Raw genomic sequence first — 22,877 nt, forward strand, 5'->3', positions numbered from 1 at the left:
TTATCAGAGCTCTGTCGGGAGCTGAAATACCCATCAAGCGAGAGAGAAAAGGACTGTCATTTTGGGAGCGCACTTCAAGGAAAAAAAATTACATAAAATGTAACTTTTAATGTGTCATGTTCTAAAAAATCCCATTATACGATATTGATGGGAGGCCGCAGTGAATTTTTAGGGGTTAAAACCACACATACAAACATATATACACGCAGATGGTGTTTTAGTGAAAAATTAGAAGAGAAAAGTGATCTTAAAAAGATATGTAACTGAAAATGTCAATTTTATTTATTCCAGCATGACTTCAATGTATATGAAAGTTTACTGAGAAGGTATCAGTGATTAATAGATTTATTAGGTAATAAATCAACTTTTTTTACTCAATATGTCTACTGTTTTTGCTGGTGCTCTTGTATTTTATGATTTTAATTGCCCTCTGCTGGTCAGCTGAGGGATCTTAGGCACTTTTATGTACAAGAGCCAGGAATAGATATATGTAAGGTGCCCATAACCGTTACAATTGTTGCATACAATATTGTATACAATATCGAATCTCATCCGATCTCGGTTTTGCGATGAGATCAAATGAGATTAGATCTAGTACAAAAAGTATGTGCAGCACATACTTTTTGTACTAGATCTCATCTCTTCTGATCTCATCGCAAAACCGATATGTGATGAGATGTGATATTGTATACAATATTGTATACAATAATTGTAACGTGTATGGGCACCTATGTCTCAGTAAACTTTCATATACATTGAAGTCATGCTGGAATAAATAAAATTGACATTTTCAGTTACATATCTTTTTAAGATCATTTTTCTCTTCTAATTTTTCACTAAAACACCATCTGCGTGTATATATGTTTGTATGTGTGGTTTTAACCCCTAAAAATTCACTGCGGCCTCCCATCAATATTGTATAATGGGATTTTTTAGAACATGACACATTAAAAGTTAAATTTCATGTAATTTTTTTTTCCTTGAAGTGCGCTCCCAAAATAACAGTCCTTTTCTCTCTTGCTTGATGCTTAAACTTATACTGTTTGGGAACTGCACCCCCACTAACTGATTGATTAAAATGCGGGGAATGGATCTACGGATCATATAAATATAATTTCCTCAGTGTGCAGACATACCTCCAGCGATAAGGAGCAATCTGTCTATATTAATCCCTCTGGGAGCTGAAATACTCAAGTTCCTTTCAGACCCAGGCAGAAAATCTTTAAAATAAATTTGTACACTCCAATTATTCAAAAATTTACTTAGGGAAGACCAAAAATTAAGGGGCCTTAATCTCACAAGGAGGCCTATGAATACCTCAGGAACTTACTCCACATATGATTGGACATTTACCACATCCTTTGGTACTTGTGTATTATCACGGCGCCCACTACGCAAATAGCTTAGTGGGCTATTCTGCGTAGGGAAATCGCATTGCATCGCATACCGTGTATAGTACTGTGCGATGCAATGCGATATCCATGTTAACTTCACAGGAGTGCTTATACAATTAAATATCGCATAGGATCGCATGTCACTAAATGAGATGCAATGCGATATTTCATTGTATAAGCACACATGGAGCACCACCCATGGCACAGATGTCATGGGTGCTTAGTATGATATGTGATGCAAGCACCTCTTCCATTGTTTTGTGTCACCCCCAGTATCCACGCTAGACTGAAGCATGGCTAGTGGACACGGATTACATGTAAGTAATCCATGTCCCATCCTTGGGCTCGCTGCGCTCGCCACGCTTCGGCCTCGGTGGCTCGCTGTGCTCGCCATACTATATAAAAACGACTCCACGCTGACGTTGATAGTGGGGGTATGAAAAGGTCGGAGTATGCGTTCCGCTGCGCTCGCCACTCTTCGGGATAAAGTGGATAATGGACAAATTCACACCAGCAATATCATTCATCTGACACAGTAATGACAATGTGTGTTAATGAGTAACTGGTCTAATTTAGTCAATTAATAATGATTAAAGATCATATAACAATTCATAGTAATACTAATCAAAAAGAAAAGTGACAATGATAGCACAATAACAATTATGGTAACAATAACGTTAATAAAAAAGTCAATCAGCTTTTGGGAGCAGAGTCAGTGCATGCAAGATTCTATCAAATGGCTTATCTCCTGCCAAAAATTTGCGCCATATGAAGTCTTGCAAATAGGAATCCAAATGGTGGCAAGCTGTACCACGTTGGCGCTTGTTCCTCCATTTAGCTGAACCCCAATGTCGCTTGATTGTTTGGGTGTGGACACCAATTTCCGGATCCACGTTATTGTATTTGTGGTTAACATGGGCATGGTGGTATCCTGCCCGTTCCAATTCCTCCATGCTGTAAGCACGCCACCAATCACTATAAATAGTGGTTCCCGACTCAATGTGGCTGTTATTAGTGGCCATGAGGGTGCTGGCATCTCGTGGCAATGTGGTGATAAAACACTGGCCCATTTTGCGGGATATCCCTCCAAACACCCATTGCTGAGGTAAAATTCTGCCCACGTTACTTTTTATTTTCACAAAAAGGTTTTCGTCTACCTCAACTATCTGTCCAGGGCCCCCAATGTGGCACTGTGGCTGTGCCAGCAAGTCCATTGTGCATGCCTCCCGCATCCAGTTATTATAGAGGACCACTGTCTTATTAGACAGGTTCAGCTCACGCTTGCAAAAGTCAATTGAGATAATCTCCTCTGACCACGCGTAAATGAACCCTTAAAAGCTTCACAAAAGGCAAGCGGCACCCCGGAAAGAAATGGGCCGCTCTCAGGCTCACCTTTTGACGGCATGTCTTTATGTGGCACCTCCACATGCATTCCTTAATATAATAGACAACCTCATCGGGTGCCCATTACTGCACGTCGCCGTCACTGGCAGCAGGTGACACTCCTGCAAAAAATGAACGGTGTCCTCATTCTGTGCGAGCATTAACAGGCTCACTGAAGATGCTGCCATCGCACAGAAATCAGTCGAAATTATGGCAAAATTCACTGAAACTACTGTAAATCACTCTGGCTCTGGAAAACACGTCTTATCTCCTCACAAAATCACCTCACAGTGAATTTCTGACGATGTGCCAGGGGGCGGGAATAACACGGAGCGGGAAGCGTAAAATCGCATCGCATCACATGGTAATAGAACGTTATGCGATGCGATTTCACTAAGTTGACGTACGTAGGGAAAGTGGGCGCCGTGATAATACACAAGTACCCATCCTTCAATAGTCAATATACAGTAAGCTGGTGGAACAAACTTCAACAAATACTGTGGCAATATCAAGAAGGACCCAATTGTAGGGGATTTACTGCTAACAAAACCCAAATGTACAGTATTTATAAGGTAACAAATTTGAGATCTTCATTGGTACACAGTGCCTTAACACCAAAAAGAGCTATGACACAGGTAATTATACCCACTCCCCCTTAATAGCCATTGTAAAAAAAAATTAAATAAAGGTTCAGTTGCTTTAGTCACATGCACATTTTTGCCACATAGCCTTTAGTATGCATTTTTTGTGCAGTGTTGTTTTTAATCTTTACCTTTTTTTTCTCCATTGCTCTCATCATAATATCTTTTTCTTTAGGCTCATTCCTTATGCTTTAATGATTGCCAGTTTACAGTATCAACTGGAGGAGGGAAACTGCAGTATGACTTTTCCTCTCTTTCAAATGTAACAACATTTGTTACAGATCCCAAATTCACAAACAAGGGACTCAGATATTTTCATCAATTCAGCATCAGCCTCTGTGGAAACCAGGTGTGTTATTGTGTGACTCAGTATGTTGTTTTAGAGTTGCGTGTAAACATGGCATTGTGTCACTATGTTACTTGCCAATACTCTCCCGGATTATGTTGAAGACGCTGAATTTTATAAATCTTTACTGGGAACCCAGGAAAGTAGACATCCTTGCCACATCTTGTTCAGCAATTAAGTGGTTAGGGTGGAGCCACAATGAGGTCATGATGATTCAGTGTACCTTGAAAAACATCATCATGACTCCATGCCCCATTGCAAAATTGGCTTTGATGACACAGTTCATGCATTTTAGCTTTGATAAATTGTAGTTTTTCAAATTATTTAATCAAATACAATAAGCACAAATAAAACACATATAAATTAAGTGGACCAGGACTGTGTAATATTCTTCTGGCTGGGCAGGTCTGTTTGTCATGTAATTAAGTGACATTTTTTACCATGCGAAACCTGACATTCTGGTTGCGCAAGATAATATAATACATATAAAAGCACAGATTACAACATTGCAGTTAATCATTAATTAAAATCCACTTGTGAAAACAAGTTTTAACCAGGGCCAGATTAACAATGAGGCGGATGGAGATGCAGCTTCAGGCCTCCACATAAAAATAGGCCCATCACCATGGCAACATGATTATCACCAGACAGACACCAGCTGGCCACATGTTTGGTCGTAAATCATAAGTATTACGACATTGCTATTTTCCACATTATGCCTTTTTTTATACTTTTATATCTTTATGAAGACACTGGGGCAGATGTATTAAGCTTTAACAGGAGATAAACGCAAGGGTGATAAGGAGAGATAAACGTCCAGCCAATCACCTGCTAACTGCCATGTTACAGGCTGTGTTTGAAAAAAGTCAGGTAGGAGCTGATTGGCTGGACACTTATCTCTCCTTATCACCCTTGCATTCATCTCTTGTTAAGGCTTAATACATCTGCCCAATTGTAACTTAAGTGTTTGAATTCTACATATCTACATGGCATTGTCTTCACCTTCTCATAACAGACCCTTGAATATTTTTAGTTTCAGGCCCTTAATCTGGCCCTTGTTTTAACTAGAATTCAGGTTTTCACTGCTGTAATCTGTTTTTACGCTCACTGTTGAATTTAAAATGAAAATAATACTGCAGAATCTTTTGCCAAACACAATTTACCAGATTAGTTCATTAATTTAGGCCACATTCACATCACTGCTTATGCTGTGCCTCCCAAATGTCCCGATCTTCACAGGACAATCCATGCCTGTGTTCCGTGTCCCACCCAGAGTCGGAAGTGTCCCCTGGTGGGTGGAGCAGTTGGGAGTCTACCCTGCTACCCGCTGCTCTGCTGAGATAATGTCATTGTTATGATAGACACTGTCCGCATGCGCACAGCATCTATTTCACGAGACACAGAGGGATTGGAAGCATGCCCAGCAGCTGTAAGAGTACTGGTCATGCCCCCACAGCAGGCAAACTGTGGCCTAGCGAGAGCATCAGTCCTGCTAATACATGCCCCTTTAGGCAATGTCACTCCCCTTTTACAGCAGTGCCGCAGCTATGCTGTGCACAGGTCCCGATCACAGAGTCCACTTTGTTTGCCTCTGCTCCGCCAGCAATGCAGTCTGTCTCCCATAGGCTACAATGGGCTACCACCATCTCATAGTGGCGGTAGCCCCCGGACTCATAGCGATGCTACCTGATGTTGTTACATTGAGCAGCATTGCATCCCCCATAGAAACCTATGTGGAATGCGGCTGGTGGCAGGGCAGGAAGGATCCGATCCCTGCTGTAGTCCCTCCTAGATACTTACAAGTGATACTAAATATTTGCAGCTAACCCCTTAAAACTGGTGTTTTCGGTGAATTAGCCGCAAATATTACATAATAAATGGGCCCCTGTATGATGTGCAAATACTTAAATGTCATCAATGATTTCTCTTGAGCTCCTGGACAAACAGGTATAATCTTGCAAAAGATATTGGGGGAAATTTACTAAGATGTGAGTTTTTCATTCGTGATATGGGCATCTTAGTAGAACTCCCATCTTAAATTTCCCCCATTGTCTGTGGCCACATCCAGGAATTGATGACATGCGCAGATTGAAGCTGGGTACCTATCTGATTTTATGGACAACTTATTGTTACAACGTGAATCGTAACAGTAAATCATTAATATAGTATAGTGTGTACGCACTATGGGCACAATTCATTAAGGGTTGTAGTTTTGCAAAGTATTGCATTAAAACCCCCATCACTAGCAAGTGGGGGCTTCCTAGCACAGGACAAGGCTAACCCGCATCCCTCCCCGCAATGCAATATCAAAATATTTTGATCGTATCTCTATCATGCTGGCGCTTTGTTATTAAGCGAAGCACATGCATATTAATGGTAGCCCCTTGCTGCATATGTTTCAGGTCACAGCGGCTGCATGTGACATGCATTTTTGTGGACCACTCCACAAATGGTCCTGAATAGGCCTTCAGACCACGCCCCTTTGTGGTCCTTATTTGTAAAATCACTAAGTGGTCATTTTCACTAATGCGAAAAATACCTCTATCTTTATCATCCACAATTCCATTTATTAACCCCAAAGGTTTACAGAATTCACAGCTTTCTTAAAATTGTATTGAAAGTGCTGGTTTTAGTAAGCAGGGAATTTATGGGTTCAGCTTTCAGCTGACTTACTTAGACTGGGGATGGCCATCGACCATTGATGATTCAAAATCATCAATGGTTTATTGTCTATGTCTAATACTTTTGCTATCGATGGGGGAGACCAGATGGTTTCCCTACATTGAGGGCACAGCAAAACCGATGTTTTGCTGTTGTTTTTTTTTCTAAATGCTGGGACAGGGAGCATAGCTCCATCCCCCAACACCTGAGAAAGCCCCGCCCCCATGTTTTTATTGGCCCACCAGCCAATCAGTCAAAAAAATGGATGCTCATCGAAAGGTAAAAATGTCGATGGTCATCCATTGGATAGTTTCACACTATTGATGGCCAGTTGCACATCCCCAACTTAGACCAGAATTGCTAATATTGTGGATCAACAAGCACTAACATGTACTACCAGTCTGTAAATGCCAGTGAATACTAACTAGAGTTAGCGATAGGCTGCAAGGGCGGATGAATAGGTTTAGGAAGGGGGAGGGGCTAGATTGAAAGGAGAGTAAAGGAAGTGGCGAAATCCTTTTGCCCACCTGGATCTAGACTCACCTACCTGCATCTGTCTTCTCTTTCTTCATTTGCTACTGCTGAGCTCTGGTCTAACTGGTGGCCCATACACATTGGACAACATTGAGCTGAAAGCAGTTCAGTTTTATCGTATGAACTGCTTTCTGCTCCAAAGCCACCCAGTGTGTATTGGCAGGTGATGAATGGTGAGCGCTATTGCATCATTGCTGGCGGCTGCTGTTCCTTTGCTGGTTTTACCAGCAGACTGAATGGCTTTCCATAGCGTCCTGCTATGGAAAGCCATTCACAGTGGAGAAAATCGCTGGGCAGGGGAAAAAATTGCTCAGTATGTATAGACCTTTAGCCATAATTACCGACATTCTACCTGCCCGATTTGGGAGGGAGCAGACAGGTTGGTAAAACTGGGGAACTTGGTGTCCTGATGAGTGGGTGGTGTGGACATGTGGTTGCATCATTGTGGTCCCATTCCCTGCTTTTCAATACAAGATTACGACATTGTAAAGTGAGAGGGAGGGGGCTACAAAGAGAACCCAGTTTTCGATAGCACAAAGCACACCCCCTCCCTTCCCCCACAGTAAGGCATGCCTCTTTTTGCTCTCTTTCTGTGTTGTGTTACTGGTCGCTCTGTCCTAAGCTCTGACTATCAAAGGTGAGGCTGACTGCCTTATAAATTCTTGGGACATCCACAGATTTGTTTAGTTTGAACTATAAATCATATTACAGTTAACAAAGATGTCTTTAAATTATAAGTATCTTCTTGTCGTACCACCTGTTATACTCCAGGGTACCGATATTAAAACATACTTACCTACCTGACCCTTAACATGAGGGAGTAAATGCTCTGCTCCTGGACTTTCCTGGTAATGTATGATTGCCATCACCTGTGGTGAAATGCCTTTCTTAGTTCACCACAGGTGATGGCAATCATACATTACCAGGTGGTACAACAGGAACAATCTGCATACCCTGAATGCACATCCCTCATCTCAACACCTACTGTAGTTTTTTTTAAATGATTTGTCTCTTTCTTACAGGGGAGAAAGTTGGCTACATGTGTGCAAAATATCTCAGATGCCCAAATGTCAGACACTGAGCCATGGCGTTCTATTGCTTCCTATGTTTGCCAGTCTATAATTGTGCCATCAGATAAATTTGTTTACAAGACTTTAATGTCTGCACAGCCGATAAGCCTTGCTGACCAAATAATAGGTGAGTTTTACGACAGTCATTTGTGCTACTGCAGTATCACCTTGCAATTGACGGGTTGTCGGATGGCTGACAGACAGTCGAGATTCCGACAGTCACTACACCGACGTCGGAATCCCGACTTTTAAAACCCAGACACTCGGCGTCCTGACGGTCACCAGCTATTCCCCCTCGTACAGGACCCCCATAGAGGAAGAATAGAATAGGTGGTGAGTGTAGTGAGCCACTGTGTCTGCAGCGTGGCGAGCACAGCGAGCCCACAAGGGACTTCGTTGCACTCCCTCCACTGTCTGAGTCTGGGCAGTCGGGATCCTGATGTCGGGCTAATGACTGTCAGGATCCCGACTGTCGGGGTCCTATACCACACCCACAATTGACTTATGCTGATAATTATGGTTATCCGTCTTTATTGTTACCAGGTGTCACAACAGAATCCACTCTGGATAAAATCTCCTCGCCTGTTAATTTGTTTCCAGGAGAAAATGCAGCCATAAAAGACATAATATTCTACTACAGGTACAAAATCATATGTGGCATTGTCATGATTCACAAGTTTCCCTATGTTTTTTTTTTTTTCAAAATATGTTTTATTGATCCTCTCATAGTACAGTTCATACAAATAATGGAAGATTAAACATGGAATTATACAAATAAATAAAAACTTCATTAAAAAATAAATCAAAGAAAGTAGAAGAATAACAATGAGACATTAAAAAAAAAAAAAACAGTAATGTTTAAACATCTAAACGACAGCCCATTCCTAGTTCCAAGCTGTCAACCCATCCATGGACCGATCCAGCCATCCAGCAAGAAGCACAAGGGAGAGAGGAAAAAAGGATATGGACAGGGAAGAAGGGAGAGGGATGCGTGTGAGGCAATTATGTAGGTTATGATAGTTAAATGGTGACAGGGACCTTATTCTGAAGTTTGCCTATTGTTAATTAACTAATGCATCTCAGGGGCAAATGTAATAGCAGTGGAGTTGCCAGAGGTTCAGGAAATGATTGCTTTTTGTCATTGGTCATGATTTAGCAGCTTTAGAAATACACCCATTTTCAGACAATGAGCCTGATTCAGCTTTTTTTAGCAAAACAAGAAAGCATGCACATTAATAAAATCATGTTGCACTGCAACCAGTCAATGTGAAATACACAGCGTTAATCAAGTACTTTGTTGTTCAAATACATTGTCTTCCGTACAAATCCTTCTGATTCTCCTGAATTGTCCTCCTAGTATATTTTTTACCCATTGGCGATGCTGTTAAAAGCTAGCATTTTATTGCAGTTGACTTCTTTTATATGTGTCATTGTGTGGATTTTGCTGTTTTTTATGTCTAAGAAAGTGACCATGGTTTTGCTGAAGTTTGTGCTAAATTCTAAATTGAGTGAGTTGTTGTTCATATGGGTGATGAATTCTTCCAGATCTTCCTGTGAACCATCCCAGATAAAAAACACATCATCAATGTATCTTTTCCAGCATATAATATTTTCCAGGTGTTTATTGTGGGACCAGATCTTGTTGTCTTCCCATCAAGCTACAAATAGGTTTGCGTAGCTTGGTGCAAAAGAAGTCCCCATAGCTGTCCCCTGTTCTTGGTTATTGAATGTTTCCATTCCATATTTTCAATGGTTTGGAGGATACTCGTGGTGTTTTTTTTAGAAAACTCTTTTGTTGTTTAACTAGGTCTTGTAGGAAAAAGTCAATATATTTCAACAGATTGGAAGTAAGGGATCCGATCCTGGATATTATAGGCCTTCTGGGCAGATTTTGCTGATCTTTGTGCAGTTCAGGCAGATGGTAAAACATTGGGATTCTTGGAAATTGTTTGAAGATATATTCAAATTCTTTTTTTGTAATGATGCCGATGTCTAGGCCTTCCTGTAGTTGTTGTTGGAGCTGTTCTGGTACTTATGTAATATCTGGGCTCCCGTTTTTCTTGTGAGACCGTGTCCCCTCGCGGGGCTCGCTGCGCTCGCCACGCTTCGGGCACGGTGGCTCGCTGCGCTCGCCACACTATATAAAATCAACTCCATGCGTAGTTGGATAGTAGGGGTATGAAAAAATGAGGTGCATTTAACATGGGAGCCCAGATAATACATAAGTACCGCTGTTCTTGATAATGGGATGTGGGTTCTTCTTTTAGTTTCTTGTATGTATTTATGTCATACAGGAGTTTTTCATCCTCTTCTTTGTATTTTCCTCTGTTCATGATGACGATGCTTTGGTCGTTCTGGATGTTTCTGAGTGCCGATTTTTCTTCTTTTGTGAAGTGTTGTCTGTTTTTTTTCTTTGTTTTCTGTATGTTGGTGATTTCTTTTTCAATGAGTTTTTGAAATGTTTCTATATGAGGTCCTTTTATATAACTTGAGAAGTAAGTTGATCGAACTTTGAAGTCTGTGTGTTTGAAATCATCATTTTCTGTTTCATTTGTTGATTTTTTTTGTTTTTTTCAAAGAACTTCTTTATGCATATTTTTCTAATGAACTTCTGTGTATCCATATATACACATCAAAGTCATCAATCTATGATTGAGGGGCAAATTTTAGTCTTTTTCTCAGGACTTTCAATTCTTCTGATGTCAATGTTTTTATACTCAGATTAAACACAGTTTCTTTTTGTGGTTCTCCCTCTTTTTCTTTTGTTTTCTTTTTTTCCTCCTCTTGTCCCTCTTGTTCTTAATTTGGGTTGTTTGTTCTTTTTTTCTGTGCAGATTTTACAGTCTGGTGGTTTTTCGTCTCCCCAAATTACTTCTAAAAAATTGTCTTGATCTTCTTCGTCATCTTCATCCTGACTATCATTTTCTTCGTTTTCTACATAGTTTCTTTTTTGGGGTCTTTTTCTTCCATCTTTTTCTAATTCTTCTATTCTGTTCAGAAGTTTTTTATAGTTTGTAACATCTTCTTCTTGTGCTTTTTGTCTTCCGTCTTGGAATGATTGTCTAATGAGTTTGTAGGGATTTGTAGTGCTCTGGCTGGTGTCTCATTGTTTTTTGTATTCTAAATCTTTTGTCCGTGGTTCTTTTTGGAGTATTCTTTTTTTGTATATAGTGTGTTTGTTGGATATTATTTTTCCAATGAGGGTTTCTTGCTGTTTTTATGTAACTTGATTGTTGTAGTGGGTTCTTTGGATTTTCTTTTTCTTCTCGATCTCGCTGAAATTTTCTTTGTTTAATTAAAATGAGGTCATCTTCTATTTTCTCCATCTTTGTGTTGGTCATTTTCATTAGATTTTTAAAATCTTCCATGTTGGTAAGTGGTTCAAATTTTTTCTCTATTTCCTTGATGGAGTCATTGATGCACTGCAGTTGAGGCAGATGTAACGGGCAGAGAGATTTAGATTTGGGTGTTGAAATCTAAATTGCAGTGTAAAAATAATGCTGTTTAACATGTGTGGGCTGCATGCAGAAGCAGCCAGTATTTACCATACAGAGAAACAATATAGAATTGTTCCCCTAGCATAGCAACATGGTTTGTTCCAAACATAAAATTACTTTCTTTTTTGCTGTACAAAATCTGGCCCAAAATCCCAGACCTCTGATAACTTTATATTTATCCATTAGACTCTATTCTATTTAATTGCAGAAAGACATGCTAAATATTATATCCAAAGTCTCTAATAAACTAGCTACAACAGCTAAAAAGAGAGCTACAAAAGTAGGTGTAGTATAGACAAATAAGGGGCAATCCAATTGCGGTTGAAGGGTACAAGTTCCATTGCAGGGTTGCATTTACCATACCAATGCCAGTATCCCAACTCTACCTCTGTTAGACCTAGCACTCCCCAGTCTGCATACTGGTAGTCAGAATTGCAGTGCTGGCATTCTAATTAATGTTGGGATTCTGGTGCTGGTATCCCGACTGAGTATAAGTGGTGTGCCATTATCAGGCTGGGGGATGGAAGGTTAGGTTAGCCACAAGGGCGGCACTTTGGATTAGGCTGTGGGAGAGTAGGTGAGCATTAGGCTGTGGGAAGGGTGGTTAGGGTTAAGCCCTTAGAAGGGGGGGTAGTGTTAGGCTGCAGGACAGGAGGGTCAGGTTTAGGTAGTGGGGTATGGGGGTTAGGTTTAGGCACTAGCATGAATGGTTAGGGTTAGGCCGCAGGGAAGGCGGGTTAGGGCAAAAAGTAAGAATCCTTAACTGACCCGTGTCGGAGTTGCCTCCTGGGATGCCAGAATACAGACTCTGGGATACCAGAGTCTGTATTCTAACAGCCAACATCCTAACCATCCCTCACTGCAATTATATGGACATGCTGGCAATAGCACTGCATCTCATACCTCTTGCAGCCCAATCATCCCAAAAATTCATATTCTCCAGCTGTAAGACTTGGTCCACACATTGCGTTTTAGCAGAATGCAGTTGAACAGGATCTGTTTGTCTAGATACACATTCTTGGGCTCACACATTGCATTTTTAGCAGGATGCATTCAAACAGGAATACACATAATTGTGCTCACCCGTTGCATTTTAGCAAGATGCAGTCTTTGGCAGGAAAAATGAGTGGGGTTTCCCCCTTTTTTCAGAATTAACACCATGTTCTTGTACCAGGCCCTGATTTCCAAAATAGTGGGGATACCCCGTAATTTAGGAGCCAGCACTGGGCTCCACTAGCAGGGGTGTAATGCTATAGCCAGGAGACACACTTGATGGGGTCCCATGGCCAAAGCATTACCCACCTTAGCTAGTCAGCCACGGCTGGGGGTACTTGGGGACTAAATAAAGGCCACCCCAGGCATGGCTGAAGCCTGCAGCTATACCCCACACCTCTGGACAGTGGGTGCGGGGTTGATAGCTTGTCCTTTACATATTGTCCTTTTACAGTGGGACTTCAGGTCTCAGCAAGCCTGCCCTGCATGCTGGTACTTGGGAAAATGATGACACGGAAAAAGAGATTGGCCCTGTGTGCCATGCCATCACATAAGGAAGACCCTCACTGCCACCTATGGGGGTCCAGGACTGACTGCGCTGATTGGTCACCACCACCACTTTGTGCTTCCCCCGCTGCTGCTCAGGATGCAGGGATATCGGTCAGGAGGGCATGTGAAAACCCAGAGTTCAGCAGCAGCCACCAGCGGGCATGGAGAGAGCTGAGATGTTAAACTATAAAACGCTCTTTTAGTTAAGGGTAGAAAACAAGGCACTTTGTAATGGGCACATTTAAAGCCTGTGTAGAACTTGATTCTCTTTGTTATTGTATTATTATTTTGCAAGCAGGGATCTTTCTAAACCTATTTTACACTCTATCCTCATAGGTCCAAAGATGTTACTCAGTGATTCTCTTTATTATTGTATTATTATTTTGCAAGCAGGGATCTTTCTAAACCTATTTAACACTCTATCCTCATAGGTCCAAAGATGTTACTCAGTCATGTGCTTCTGGTCGTGCAACCACTATACGCTTGCGCTGTAATCCGCTGAAAGCTGGCATAGGCACGGTATCCGTGCCAAGGTAAGGACGGCACTGATGCAGATTATCAGATAAACTGTATATGTTTTTTTACATTGTACAAGTCCATTTGTTCTGTCTTTTGTTTTTTGAGCGTTATAATAAATGTTCAAAAAAAAATCACACTATCCAGTATTTACCTGTTGGGAGTTTTGGGGTTTTAAGGTTCTTATTTATACTGCTTTTAGGAATTCCTGCCAATATGAATCCTCAAAATAATTGAGTCATAGGGGTAAAGATCAGATGGGTACGAATGCACTTATTCGTACCCATTCCGATGTCATATATGGGCAGGACTCTGTGCCCTGCAAATTTACAAACAGCCGAATGAGGTTTACAAACAGCCGAATGAGGCTGATTTGTCATATTTATATATGAAAAGGTCAGCCAAATTCATCTGGTACGAATGAATACACCATCGATAGAACTCTATAGACACTATAAAGCTCCACAGTGCATGCTTGCTAAAAAATATAATACAAAAATGAAATCATACATAAATATAGAAGGTGTCCTGCTTGCGAGAGCTGGTAGTGTAGACCAATGGTTCCCAACTTTTAATTAATAATGGATGCTTAAATTGACCAGTGTGCAGAAATATTCACAATTCCTAAGCAGTCTTTCCTGTGTATGTTCTAGTGTAGTATATGAACACATCCTGTCAATGTTTCTGGAGGTCCGTTAATTTTACTTTTGTTTCCTAAATTTTGAGATTAATAGTGTTGAGTGCTGATGTTGCTATTCAGGTAAGCCAATTAGGCTACCAGCATTAATATCTAAAGTAGCAGTTGAAATACACTGTGTGTATCTATATGACAAACGGGTGACGTTTTCAACACCTCTGGCAAATTGTGATAGCAATGTTGCATTAGCATGGGATTAATCTATAATACAGGAGAAAAAAATACATGTTACAATTTCAACAAGAAAAAAAAGATTACCATATATACTCGGGTATAAGCCTACTTTTTCAGAACATTTTTTATGCTGAAAAAGCCCCCCTCGGCTTATACTCGAGTAAGGGTCCCGCTTGAGTCAATAAGTTTTCCCAGTTTTTATGTTGTAAAATTAGGTGCCTCGGCTTATATTCGGGTCGATTTATACTCGAGTATATACGGTACTTAAATAGAAAAAAAAATGCTTTGGGACTAATTTAGTCATAAATTATTTTTATTTCCAGTGTGTGTTCAGAAGGAACCTGTGATGGCTGCACGTTTCATTTTCTGTGGGAATCAGATCAGGCTTGCCCTCTTTGTACTGTCCATGACTACCACATCATTACAAGTGTTTGCCAACATGGAATCCAGGTATTTTTTTTTCCATCAATAAGTTTTTATTGGAACATATTATTTATATGGGGTACAAAAAGAAAGAAGGGACAATCAGGAGGTGGGGGAGGGAGGGTATTGGACATCCAATATAATCAAAATACGTAACAATATGTATTGTGTCGCTGTGCAGAGTGATCATTGGAAGAACAATTGGTAAAATATAGCAGTTACAGAACATAACATACAATATAGCACAATTTAAATATTTTTAACAATTAGAGTGTCCAGGCAACAGTGAGTAATCCTATTGTTGTTGAGCCTCCGGGGGTTCATTTAGACTGAACTATAACGTGTCTGTTAGGGAAGTGGGGGGGGGGGGGGGATTTGGCACCATCCCCGTCTGTAACATATATGTGCCATGGGAGCCATCGTATATGGGGGGAGAAGGGTGTGGGCTAGAATGAGATGAAGCTTGTTTCCAAAAGGAAATGGTGGTTTGTTTTCAGAATAACTTGCAGTAAGGACAGGGGGGAAGGTTGCTTCCATTGCTGGGCTAGGTTTGCACGTACGGCAATGAGTATATGTCCTAGGACATATCTTCTCTCTGGTGATACTTCTTGGGGATATAAATGAAACAGAGCAGTGGATGGATCATAAGTAATAGCGGTCTTAAGAACAGTAGAGATTAGGTTAAAAACTTCAGCCCAATATACCAGAATTTTGGGGCAGGACCAGAAAATGTGGAATATGTTACCTACGCATCCACTTTGTCTCCAGCATTGATTGGAACAAGATGGCCAGAAGGTGTGCAGACGATCTGGGGTCAAGTAGAGTCTATTAATGTGCGTGATGTGCATCTCAGTGTGATTTAGGCAACGGGACATTGTATAGGAAGAAAGGAAGATCTGTCGCCATTGTTCCGGAGTAAATGGTCTACCCAGATCTGTCTCCCATTTCATATGGGAGGACGTCATGGAGAAATTAGTGGGGGTTATCAAAGTTTTATACCAGAAAGAAATATCTCCTCTGGTGTCTATCAAAAAGGGTCTGGAAAGAACTATCTGGGAAAAGGCATCTGAGGGGGAGTAGGCAGCGAAATGTGCTTTCCACCAATGTGCGAGTTGTAGGTAGTGGAAGTATTCCGATAGAGGTATTGAGAATTGGCGTTGTAGAGAGTCTAAGGAGATCAGGGAGTGAGCATCTAGAATGTCTCCTAGAGAGACAACACCACGGGCTTTCCATATGTTTAAATTTAGATTGGGTATTAGCTTTGCTACAGTATTAATGGATATGTTAGAAATGGAGGCCCTCGGGGCAGGAAGAGTGGTTAGTAGTTGGTCCCATGCTTGCAGAGTTGCTTTAGTTGATGGAAGCAAATTTGGTTGAACAGGTCTGACATGTTTCGGAATTCTAATTAGATCTGATAGTGGGATATTGGGGATCTGAGTTTGTTCAATATTCACCCAAGATGTAGTAGAGTCAAACTCAGTGTAGTGTTTAATTGGGTCCAGAAGGCATGCTGATTGGTAGTGGAAAAGGTAGGGGAGCTCCAGTCTGCCAAAGACTCTAGGGAGCGACATCTTTTAGCGGGCCATTGTTGGGGGTTTGGTCGACCAAACATTTTGTCATCATGGAGGTAGCAAGTTGTAGAGATCTCTTGGGGAAGGTATAGGGGATGGTGCGGAAAAGATAAATCAATTTAGGGAGTAAAGACATTTTAAATGCTGCCATGCGTCCCATCCAAGAAATGTCATATGATAGCCAGGACTTGGATAAATTGGTCAAAGTAGTAAGGAGTGGGGAGAGGTTGACGTTAAACACATTTTCTGTATTTGGGGGGATATGTAGATCCAAATATTTTATTGAGTCTATTTGCCAGTTGTATTTATAAGTTGACTGAAGGTGGTGTAAGGATTTGGTAAGGTTAATCGCAAGGGAATCTGTTTTAGTGGTGTTAAGTTTATAGTAGGAAGCTGCGCTATAGGAGGCGAGTATAGAGTGAAGGAAGGGGAGGGTTCTAATGGGGTTTGTCACAAATAGTAATACATCATCAGCAAAAAGACTGAGTTTATGATGAAGAGGGCCTGACTGTATACCAGGGAAGTTGGTGTTGTTACGGATAGAAATGGCTAACGGTTCTATGGAGAGGACAAAAATTAAGGGGGATAGGGGGCAGCCCTGTCTGGAATCCAGGTATTTTAAACAATAAAGAACTGCTTTATCTGTTGATTTTATCTAAATTCACTATTCATGTTTAAGTACTGTATGAACATCTTTAAAATATAAAGAAAATATAACTTTACTGAGACATTCAGTACATTTTACTTTACTGAGACATTCAGAAGCAAGCCTTCTCATATACACAACAATAATCAAGATTTTCACTTAATTAGCTGAAATTCCGATGAACTGGATTCCCTTTAGGGCAGGGGTGGGGAACCTTTTTTCTACCAAGGGCCATTTCCATATTTATAAAATCCTTCGGGGGCCATATAAAAATTATCAATACATACATGCGGGTATTATACACACGGGCAGCGGTATATACACATGTGGGCATTATACACACAGGCAGCGGCATATACATGTGGGTATTATACACATAGGCAGCGATATATACATGCGGGCATAATACACATGGGCAGCAGCATATACACTTGGGCATTATACACACAGGCAGCGATATATACATGCGGGCATTATACACATGGGCAGTGGCACATACATGTGGGCATTATACATACAGGCAGCTGCATATACATGTGGGCATTATACACACAGGCAGTGATATATACATGTGGGCATTATACACATGGGCAGCGGTACATACATGTGGGCATTGTACACACGGGCAGCGGAATATACATGTGGGCATTATACATATGGACACACGGGCAGCAGTATATGCATGTGGGCATTATACACACAGGCAGCGATATATACATGTGGGCATTATACACATGGGCAGCGGTATATACATGCGGGCATTATACACATGGGCAGCGGCACATACATGTGGGCATTATACACATGGGCAGCGGCACATACATGTGGGCATTGTACACATGGGAAGCGGCACATACGTGTGGGCATTATACATACGGACACACGGGCAGCGGCATATACATGTGGGCATTATACATATGGACACACGGGCAGCGGCATATACATGTGGGCATTATACATATGGACATACGGGCAGCGGCATATACATGTGGGCATTATACACACAGGCAGCGATATATACATGTGGGCATTATACACACAGGCAGCGGCATATACATGCGGGCATTATACACATGGGCAGCGGCATATACATGTGGGCATTATACACACAGGCAGCGATATATACACATGTGGGCATTATACACACAGGCAGCGGCATATACATGCGGGCATTATACACATGGGCAGCGGCATATACATGCGGGCATTATACACATGGGCAGCGGCATATACATGCGGGCATTATACACATGGGCAGCGGCATATACATGCGGGCATTATACACATGGGCAGCGGCATATACATGCGGGCATTATACACATGGGCAGTGGCATATACATGCGGGCATTATACACATGGGCAGCGGCACATACATGCGGGCATTATACACATGGGCAGCGGCACATACATGTGGGCATTATACACATGGGCAGCGGCACATACATGTGGGCATTGTACACACGGGCAGCGGCATATACATGTGGGCATTATACATACGGACACACGGGCAGCGGCATATACATGTGGGCATTATACATACGGACACATGGGCAGTGGCACATACATGTGGGCATTATACATACGGACACACGGGCAGCGGCATATACATGTGGGCATTATACATACGGACACACGGGCAGCGGCACATACATGTGGGCATTATACACATGGGCAGTGGCACATACATGTGGGCATTGTAAACACGGGCAGCGGCATATACATGTGGGCATTATACATACGGACACACGGGCAGCGGCATATACATGTGGGCATTATACATACGGACACATGGGCAGTGGCACATACATGTGGGCATTATACATACGGACACACGGGCAGCGGCATATACATGTGGGCATTATACATACGGACACACGGGCAGCGGCACATACATGTGGGCATTATACATACGGACACACGGGCAGTGGCATATACATGTGGGCATTATACATACGGACACATGGGCAGTGGCACATACATGTGGGCATTATACATACGGACACACGGGCAGCGGCATATACATGTGGGCATTATACATACGGACACATGGGCAGCGGCAGTTTGGAGAAAGTGACAGTGTCACCCCCAAACAGGTTTATGTGATTATCTCTGATTATGATAATCAGAGATAATCACATAAACCTGTTAGGGTGTGAATCCAGGGGTAAATGACAACCCCTGGATCTCTCAGTCACTGGGGAAGGGAGTAGTTGGGTGAGAGGAGCGGCACAACAGCAGCAGCATTTACTTTTTTTTTTACCGTTTTGTCTCTGGCAGAGTCTGGCTGATGGAGGCTGCTGCTGCTGCTGGGGCTGATGCTCCCGCCCATGCACATGCAGTGCATGGCGGGCGCATCACAATAATCGTGAGAGTCCCCGACTCCCTACTGCCCGCAGGGATTGGCTGGCGCATCAACTCCCACGGCCGCAGTGATTGGCCGGCCGGCGCGTCTGCTGCATTGCTCTCCTCGTTTCCGGGCGGGCTGTGCATCACCTCCAACTGGAGGGTAAGCACTGCATTCATGTCGGCGAGCGGGCAGGCGGGCCAGGCAAACTGGGTGCGGGGGCCGTATCCGGCCCGCGGGCCGGAGGTTCCCCACCCCTGCTTTAGGGGTTAATTTCCTCTCTGTGGATATACTTAAATCAAGGGAACTGTTGCCATGTTTTTGTTATCGTTGGTATGTTATTATGTAACACAACAGCAGCCAGCTTTATTTAATCAGATCCCTCTTTTGAGTACAAATCCAGTATAGGCAGTCCCATTATCAGAAAAGAAATTCACTTTCTCTGTTTAGATTTTAGATTTTATAGAGGAAACAATCGCAGTCTCTCAGCAGTGCAAGGAATTTAGTGAGCACAGCCTCACACACCTGTGGGAGCCAGACAGCCACTCATAATAGATGCATACTGTGCTAGATAGAGTCCCAAGGTATACCTTTTGGTGATAACCTCCAGACAATCAATGGTCCTAGCCAGGGCCAGATTAACAATGGGCCTAATGAAGCTACAGCTCCATTTTGTAGATGAGAACTGGGGCTTTCCAATGAGCCCAGCCACGCGTCGCTAGGCCCGTCGGGCAAAGCTGGAAAATTTTCCCCATAGATAACATGGGATCCAATAATTCTGACCTCCACCCAGTTTCAATGGCTGCCAGTTCTCCCCAAGCGCGAGGTTGATCTCATCGAACCAAAATCAATGGGCCTTCAATCTGATATCAGGCTGGTTGATATGGGTTCATTGATTCCAGAGATATTGAGGGTAAAACGATTTTTTTTTATTTCTGAAATGTAATTTCATGGCGGTTCATGTTCTTTCTCTGGAACCAAATGGCCCAGTTTCATGGGATCAAAACCATTTGAAGCCCACTTACAAGTTCTTCCATATGATATGATACTCATGTAAATGAGTCAGTTGTTCCGAAGATATAGCCAGTTAAATGATAAAGCCCATTAAAGGGGGATTCTCCCCTTCACACCAAAAAATGCAGGGACTAGTCTGGTGTAAAAGGGGCCAGCCCTGCATGATCCTGGGACCATATTCCCGGGTAAGTCACTGCATTTTCTGGTGTGGAAGGGGTATTATTTCAAATAGCCAGGACCTGCAGTGCTCTGAATACAGCAGGGCAGCCCCCCACTCTCTGCCCGGCTGTCAATGGCTGTCACTTCTGCCCGGCGGTGGCTGTCCCCCATTTACCGCGAGCATGTCTTCTCTCTTGGCAATGAGCATGTAATCCCACATGGCAATGGGCATGGAACCCCTGGCAATGAGTATGGAGCCCCTGGCAATGAGCATGTAGGTAAGCAGCACTTCTGTAGCATAATTTTTAATAGCCATTATGGTGTTTGGCATAATACATAATGGAAATTATGGTGTGTGGCTTAACATGTAATGGGCATTATGGTATCAATTTTTAATGTGCGCCTTTGTGCGCAATGTCCCTGTTTTTGAAAAATATTGTGAATTTTGGCTCAATCCATTTGGTATAGTGTGTATTTTGGCTCCATCCATGTGGCAAAATGTTAATTTTGCCTTTATCTGTGTGGCATAACTTGAATTTTGACTCAATCCATGTGCCATAGTGTGAATTTTGACGGTACTTGTGTAGTTTCACGGCGCCACTGTTTGTTTATTAATCCAGACAGCTGTGTTTACAGTTTCTTATCTGTGTTTACAGTTTCTTAGAAAATTGGCAGCCTGCCAGAGTCTGCTCAGAGTCCTGAATCTGTGATTGCTGGTTTCCAGACTCCTACACTGTACTAGGCTAGTGCGCACTCACTCTGTGCTTAATCTGTGTAACTGTACTAAGCTACGTTATCTGTGAAATAGTGGGGGGGTTTTGCGCTGCAGTAGCGTCACAGTCACAAACAGCGGCTGTACTCACAAACTGCGTCTAGTTTGTCGTAGTCACGATTTGAGTCCCAGTCACAAACACACTTTCCATGCCATCCCGGAGCGTGGCGAGCGGACGCGGTACGCGTCCAACCGACCTTTTCATACCCCCACTATCCACGTCGGCACGGAGTTGATCTTATACAGTGTGGTGAGCGCAGCTGCGCTCGCCACACTGTATAATATCAACTCCACGCCGACGTGGATAGTGGGGGTATGAAACAGTCGGTTGGACGCGTACCGCGTCCGCTCGCCACGCTTGGGGATAGCGTGGATAATGGTACCACAATAAACTGCGCTCTGTTTGTGACTCAGGTGAAATAGACGCTATTTCTAAGTACTACTGTTACTGGGACGCAACATCTTGTTGCGGCCAACGAGACGCTGTTAGTGGGTACAGACGCAGTTTGTGACTGAGACGCTACTACAGCGCAAAAAAAAGAACGCTATTTCACAGATAATGTGGTAACGTACCTTATTACAGTGAGTGCGCGCTACCTTAGTACAGTATAGAACTCTGAAAAGCTGACAAGTTTTATCAGGGACGTGCAGTCAGGGGAGGCAGTGCCTCACCTGTCATAAATGATTTAAAAAAAATACAAAGTTATTTAAAACATATATAGTGTGCAATAAATATCTTATTTGTGATTTTTTTTAAATAATTTATGTGGTGGGACACTGTGGGCAGGCTGGGAGGCATCGGGAGCTGTGCCTCCTGCTGACAATTAAAAATTGACAGCAGCGGGGGGCAGAGCTTAGGATGAGCACAAAAAGAGGCTGAAAAGCCCATTAGAAAACAACGTTGAAGCGGCATCGACACATCTGCCTCAATGACAGGGCTGTCACTGAGACAGATGTGATAGGACAGCAGATACAGGCTGTCATACACTGACAGCCTGTATCCACTCTCAGAGCCAGCCCTATCTTCTTCCGTGATCACAGCAGCCTGCAGCAGCTGGACCAGCCGGGGGGAACTCATAACCAGACACCCCCTCCCCATAAGGTATTACCTGCATTTCTGGCAGCGGAGGCGATAGTAGCGGCAGCGGTGGGAGCGGGCAGCGACGGCGGTGGGAGCGGGCAGTGGGAGTAGGTGGCGGCGGTGGGAGCGGGCAGCGGTGGCAGTGGGAGCAGGCAGCGGCGGCGATAGTAGCGGAGGCGGTGGGAGCGGGCAGCGGCGGCATTAACCCGAGAGGTGGTGCAGGGGGTAGCTTGTTGGGCCTGCGGGCCAGGGGACACTACCCGGCCGACACAGAGGCACTAACCGGATATGGGGGACAGTTCACGGCCGCGGATATGGGGGACACACTTCACGGCCACAGCTCCGGGGATACACTTTCGGCCGCGGCTCTGGGTACCATTTTGACTCAGTTGGTGTGAATTTTGGCTCATTA

At 42.9% G+C, this 22,877-nt stretch overlaps 1 protein-coding gene across 1 annotated transcript in view; it reads left to right on the forward strand.

Moving 5' to 3' along the window:
- The window catches only part of ELAPOR1 (endosome-lysosome associated apoptosis and autophagy regulator 1), a 514,464-nt gene that overhangs the window by 421,327 nt on the left and 70,260 nt on the right, over nt 1-22,877 (forward strand). The window contains exons 15-19 of the mRNA XM_083173204.1: nt 3,594-3,767; nt 7,982-8,156; nt 8,573-8,669; nt 13,500-13,601; nt 14,779-14,905. Coding sequence (XP_083029330.1) covers nt 3,594-3,767; nt 7,982-8,156; nt 8,573-8,669; nt 13,500-13,601; nt 14,779-14,905 — 675 coding nt within the window. The remainder of the gene's footprint in view (nt 1-3,593; nt 3,768-7,981; nt 8,157-8,572; nt 8,670-13,499; nt 13,602-14,778; nt 14,906-22,877) is intronic.

This window comes from Crinia signifera, chromosome 2, assembly GCF_055691185.1.
Source record: "Crinia signifera chromosome 2, ASM5569118v1, whole genome shotgun sequence".
Classification (NCBI taxonomy): Eukaryota; Metazoa; Chordata; class Amphibia; order Anura; family Myobatrachidae; genus Crinia; species Crinia signifera.